The sequence below is a fragment of the Etheostoma spectabile genome, chromosome 13 (assembly GCF_008692095.1).
Source record: "Etheostoma spectabile isolate EspeVRDwgs_2016 chromosome 13, UIUC_Espe_1.0, whole genome shotgun sequence".
In the NCBI taxonomy this organism is placed as follows: Eukaryota; Metazoa; Chordata; class Actinopteri; order Perciformes; family Percidae; genus Etheostoma; species Etheostoma spectabile.
The window spans coordinates 20,819,891-20,826,224 of record NC_045745.1 but is presented as its reverse complement, the minus strand read 5'-3'; the positions used below and the strand labels follow the sequence as shown (position 1 = coordinate 20,826,224).

At 41.2% G+C, this 6,334-nt stretch overlaps 1 protein-coding gene across 1 annotated transcript in view; it reads left to right on the top strand.

The window, feature by feature from the left end:
* Positions 1-1,176: 1,176 nt before the first annotated feature.
* The window catches only part of LOC116700481 (clathrin interactor 1), an 11,425-nt gene continuing 6,267 nt past the window's right edge, over positions 1,177-6,334 (top strand). The window contains exons 1-5 of the mRNA XM_032533739.1: positions 1,177-1,442; positions 4,311-4,415; positions 4,643-4,739; positions 5,209-5,317; positions 5,833-6,030. Of these exons, the coding sequence (XP_032389630.1) occupies positions 1,402-1,442; positions 4,311-4,415; positions 4,643-4,739; positions 5,209-5,317; positions 5,833-6,030 (550 nt within the window). The 5' untranslated portion in view covers positions 1,177-1,401. The remainder of the gene's footprint in view (positions 1,443-4,310; positions 4,416-4,642; positions 4,740-5,208; positions 5,318-5,832; positions 6,031-6,334) is intronic.

Sequence of the window (6,334 nt, the reverse complement as noted above, 5' to 3'; positions counted from 1 at the left end):
TCCCTCCTTCCCGTATTTCCTCTCTTTGTTTTTGGAGTTGCCAACGGGGTGTGTAGTGTACTTTTCTGTAACAACATCATCTGGACCAATGTTTTGCATTTTTATTTGGCTCTTTAAATAAATGGAAAAAAAAGATTTACAAAAAAAAGATTTTTCCGTGACTTTCCCGCACAAAAACTCAAGTGAACATAATTCAGAGTCCATCATTTTTTTTTAATCCTCCATGTCCTCCTTGGCTACTAGCAACTGTGTGGAGGAAGGGGGGGGGAGTTCACGGACGGCTTGTATCACGTGGACACGCAGACAGTTTTGTTGTCATCACTTAGGATTCCTCATGGGGACAACAGAGACAATGCGCTATAGCTTTAACATTTTGTCACCTCTGCCATTATGGCCCCAAACACTTTTGTTCCATGCCACATTATATATAATTATTTGAATGTTATTGTACACATCCCGGATTTCAATTTTGCAGTGCTAAGGATCTTCTATCATGCTCTCTGTGCAGCTAGGTTTCACATGAGCCTGGTGACTAACCACTTGTCACAAATAACCAAAGGCCAACGTGCTAATAAATAAATATACCAGATGTCTAACACAGTTTGGCTACATTACAATGTATTAGTAACATAATATATTAAGAATATGTGCCACAGACACCATAGCTGGATTTTGGTTTGCAAAACAGCAGAGATAAATCTGGCAAGAACATAACTATTTGTATGCTACAGGCAAAAATATGTTTCTAAGTGTGCCCAACACAGCGCGCGCGCGCGCACACACACACACACACACACACACACACACACACACACACACACACACACACACACAGTGCAAATGTTTGAAACAGCAGAGCTGCAACTATGTAGGCCAATTATAATTTTAAAGTTACATAGCCTGCACTATAGGCTATTGGTTTTGGGAGATATAGGCTAGTTTCAGACAGTGTAAAATGTATCATCAAGATAAACTGCTCGTAAAAAAAACGTTGGTCCAAACATCCTCCGTGCTGAGGTGTCCTTGAGCAAGGCAGCTCTCCCGGGGCTGTTCTTCCTAAAGATATCAACAAAGATTCAATTATATCATATTCGTTGCCACAATGTTACCGCGTCTTTTTGCTTTGAACTTTAGGCTACCCTAAATGAACGCATATGATACATGAATGTAAGCTTGATGCAGATCGCGAGCGAGGGAACATCTTGACGCTTCAGTGACGTAGGCAGAGAATGACGTTTCCGTAGCAACTGGGGCCGATCCGTTAGCCGCATCTGTACCACCGGAGCTCATCGAGGAGTGGGGGGGATTCTCGTCGATAACCGGATACCTACTCTATCTTTTGGGGCGTAGAGACACGGGGCGACGCAGTATCGAGGCGGCGAACCTGCAGTTCCTGCGGAGATGCTGAATTTGTGGAAAGTCAGAGAGCTGGTGGACAAAGCGTGAGTACCGAGGAGCAGGTGGAGCTGTTTGCACTCGCTAAACCGCTAAGTGGCTGCTAAGCTAACCGGCTAGCGGGCAGCATCAGCAGCTTTTATCGCTGACAGAGGAAAGGATACGGTCCGTGACGTCACATCGATAGCCCCTCAGCTGTTAGCTCCGACTAGCTGGCTAGTTGCCAATGTTCAACCTTGTGGCACAAATTGAGATGTGTGTTTTACAATGGCTTCTAACATTGTACATTTTTGCATCACTTGTTCATATAGGCCATTAAACAATGTTACACGCAGCAAATGTATTCATTTCCGATCCACAACGAAAGCTATCCAGTTAGCTAATTCCGCTAGCATTGCTAAGCCCAGGTCCTTTCTGTTTGCTGTTTCTGTCTGTGCTGCTGCAGAATCACGCCCTGTACCAACTTGGTGATGCCCGCTACCTCCACCATGCAATAACCTAACATTATATCCAGAGTAGAAAGCTAAGCATCAACGGTGGCAAGCTAAGTGGCTATTGAATTGTAGCACACTTCCTGCCAATTAGAGACCAACCATGTCTCAACGAGGCCCATGGTCCCAGACAGTTAAGACAACACGGCTTGTTGGCCAAACAGATCATACGGTAGAAGCTACTACATCGTGTTGTTTGTCTGAGCTCTAGACTAACCATGCTTTTTTTTGATGTGTGTCTTTGTGAAATGTGTTGTTGCAAGTGTAAACTCCAGTATAATGTATAGCCTGTACTGTAACCCACGAACTGGAAACAACAGCCTTCTGTCCTGTTTGTTCCAAGAGGCACTCTGAGTTATATCAATATTTTTCTTGTGTAAACTCAAATCCACAAAATGGAAGATGCACTGATGCTTGTAGTTAGTTGAGATAACTAATTAAACTAAACTAAGTTTATTTAAAAAGGCCATTTTATTTAAAAAATAAGTTAATAACGTTTGATGAGGACGGTGCCAATATCTGGAGAGCTGGGTTTGTAGTAGATAAAATGAGATCAGGTTTAAGAAGCTTCACAAATGAAACCGTCATCATATGTTCAATAGAGCAACAATAATCAGAATCAGCTTTATTGGCCAAGTATGTGGGCTCATGCAGGTAATTTGACTTTGGTTTTTCATTGCTCTTAATGTACTTACACAGAAATAGACATACAGCTAACAACAAGGACAACAAAGCTGAACACAAATGTGAACATTATAACAATAACAGTTGAAAGATGAGAGAAGTGGAAAAACAGATTTAAAGAGTGTTGGATTAGTTCAAACTAATCTCATGAATAAACTTTACACATAGTCTCAGAAAAGTAGTGCCTTTAAAATCAGACTTTTCTTTCTATAGAGTGACCAAAAAACAGATTTTGCTCTGTTTGAAATATCAGTCTCACCAGTTTGTCAGTGGTGCATCGGTCTGTCACACATCAAGTTTTTAGATACTCCTCATAAACACTGACTTAAATTTCTCACAGTCAAGTTTATGTGACAATGGCTTGAGATAAATGAATAGACTGAAGAAAGAAGATTAGAAGAGGGAATACACAGACCGAGAGCTCAACAGAGCTTTGGATGGAGCTCCCATCAGCTGTTGGTGCCTGCCTGGGCATGGTGAATACACTCTATTATTGATCTACCTCAACAGAGCCGGCAGCGGCGTCCTTGCTTTTCCTGCAGTTTAAGAGTCACGCTATTATGTAGCTCTCTGTCTGTCTGACTTACCTTCTGACAACAACACAGTCAAAGGCAGCTTCTGTACTGTAGACGCTTCTTACTTTCCTTTAGCTGCGAGGGTGGCAGAGTAAAGGAGTAATGATAGGATTGGGAGATTGGGAGAAGCGATGAGCAGGAGAAAAAACAGTGCAGAAAATGAAGTGAAGTGAAGAAATTTGAAAAAAAGGCCAGGTGAAGGAGGGAAGAATGACAGGCCCGGGGGAGCAGTAGATAAGGAAGAGTTGTGTTGGAGAGTGAGAGGTGTGTTTCACGTTGCGGTGCTTTTGGCTGTGGTTTTTTTGCCAAAAAACGAGCACAGCAGCTGGTGAGCCCCCAAAAACAAAGAGGACAGGAATCAAATGGGGAGGTTTGGCTGTGTATACCTCGCTGTTGTAGAAAATATGTTTCTAAGTGTGCCACACAAAGAGCGCGTGCACACACACACACACACACACACACACACACACACACACACACACACACACACACACACACACACACACACACACTGCTCACCTCACTTGCATCCACACACTGCATACAACAGCCTCACATCCCTTTGTGCCCCAGACAGCTGAATATTTTCTTACACTATGCTCGTGTTTGTCCTTTGTGTGCCGTGGCCAGGACACAGGCTTTTAGAAAGCTGCCATTCATAATTCAGTGAGCTGGTATTCTCTTTGTTTAACTTGATTTAGTTGTCTATAACACCTGCATGAATGTTGTTGTTGTGGTAATCCTGTTTTCCACCGTTATTGTCAGCGTTGTGTGCGTGTGTATGTTTGTGTGTGTGTGTGTATAAGTTAAATATGATAATGATGCTTTTGCCAGAGAGATTGTTTGTCATTGAAGAGTTGCCCTTATTGTGTGTGCTTGTGTTCTATGGTGTAAATAGATCAAAGTATGGGTTTTTTGATTATCTGTATTCCGGCCTGCCTGACCTGTGGAGTGTGAAAGGAATCGGCACAAATCATTTGCTGATAATAAGCAAGGCTGACTGACCGAAAGACTGACAATAACAAGCTTTGTGTTGCCAATAAGTGAACAGAAAATACAAGAGAGTAAAGCCACATGTTTTCACCTTTACATGTTTGAAATATTGATGATAATAAGGATATTTATTGATTTAATTTTTGAAGAAAATATATGTTTATGTCAACAGCACTAATGTGGTGATGAACTACTCAGAGATCGAGTCTAAGGTCAGAGAGGCCACCAATGACGACCCCTGGGGACCCTCTGGACAATTGATGGGAGAAATAGCCAAGTATGTGTAACACACACATACACACTGTTTCTATATTGTATGTGCACACAAATACAAGCACACAAGGTAGCGGGTGAACTGTATTGTGCCATTACACACACTAAGAAGAAATAAAGAGTTATGTTAGAAAGACAAGTAAGGCTCTAATCACTAGACCTTTGGTTTAGCTGTTTTGGGCTTTGCAAGAACTATAATGTTATTGATTGTGTATTTGTGTGTGTGTGTAGATCTACCTTTATGTTTGAGCAGTTCCCAGAAGTGATGAACATGCTGTGGACCAGGATGCTGAAGGACAACAAGAAGAACTGGAGACGAGTCTACAAGGTATGGTTACGCTCTGGTTGGCAGGTTGGTTGGTTGTTTCCCAGGTGTGCCTGTGTTGTACTCGCAGTCAGACACTCACATGGGTTCCAGTGTTTACACGACTGACTGGATCATGACATTTGTGGTTTCTGTTTCTCTTTCTTTTTATTGAAAATACAACAATAAATAATTTGCACGAAAATATACAGATGTATGCATCCTGTATATGTATAGCACAAAGATCAGAGCAGTGCATCTCCACTACACTCTTGTGTCCTGCCCACAAAATCATAAGACTATCATGAAAATAATATAAATGATGCAAGAGCTTTGGAGAGGGGACAGTAAAGCAGAACTGGCCTTAAACATTTTTTTTAGGAACTATTATTTCTCACTAAGTCATTCTGGCTACATCTCCCCCCCATAGTTAACTCTCTAATTACGCCTTTCACTCCATCTCTTACTATTTCTCTTTATCTTCCTTTGCCAGGCTTTACTGCTGCTGGCTTATTTGATCAGGAATGGGTCTGAAAGAGTTGTCACCAGTGCCAGAGAACACATCTACGACCTGCGATCGTTAGAAAACTACCACTTTATTGGTGAGTCTCATCTACATTTTCATTGGTTTAACCTTTTCTTAGTATTCTTTTACTTTTATGTAAATGTGAGATATCTTGTGGGCATATTAGACGTGTCGCTTTTAGAACAATCAGTTTGTTCTAAAATAGAAAGGTTAATTCTCTGGGGGGCAGGATTACAGTGTGCTAAGTTATACTTCTATTGGTCCTTTTGATTGAGATAATTCTTGCGTACTGTACGTTGGTGGCACTAGATGATTAGATAAGATTAGATTAGATTAGATTAGATTCAACTTTATTGTCATTACACAGGTACAGGTACAAGGCAACGAAATGCAGTTTAGGTCTAACCAGAAGTGCAATAGCAGTAAGTACAGGATATACAATGGTTTCATAAGTGCAGGACATGGATATGTACTGAATAAATACAGAAATAAATACTATTATAAACAGAATTTTACAGATAGATAGGTCAGGACATCAATTTTTATATATATATACTATAGTTTTTTGTTTTTGTTTGTGTATCTGTCCAGATGAGAATGGTAAGGATCAGGGCATCAATGTGCGTCAGAAGGTGAAGGAGATGGTTGAGTTCATCCAGGATGACGATAGACTGAGAGAGGAGAGGAAGAAAGCCAAGAAGAACAAAGATAAATACATTGGCGTCTCCTCTGACAGCATGGAAGGAGTAGGAGGAGGAGGAGGAGGAGGAGGCGGAGTCATTAAGAACTGTAAGTCACTACATCTTATTTTGACAGTTCAAATCAGATGTGGATTAAAATCAAAATCATTTTTGAAAAATGGGAAAAAAGTGTTTTATGAAAATCTTTATACAGGGTCGCGGGGTGGTTGGCTCCAAGCAGATAATCTCAAAAACACTGTTTCCTGCTAGGATAGAGTGCTCATCTACCCTGCCACAGAATACAGTACAACTGTGTTCGACAGGCTCACACTGTCAACACACACACTGCAAAGCGAACCCTGCTTTACAGACACTGAATGCAAAGTGAACTCTACTCTGCAAACAAACACTCA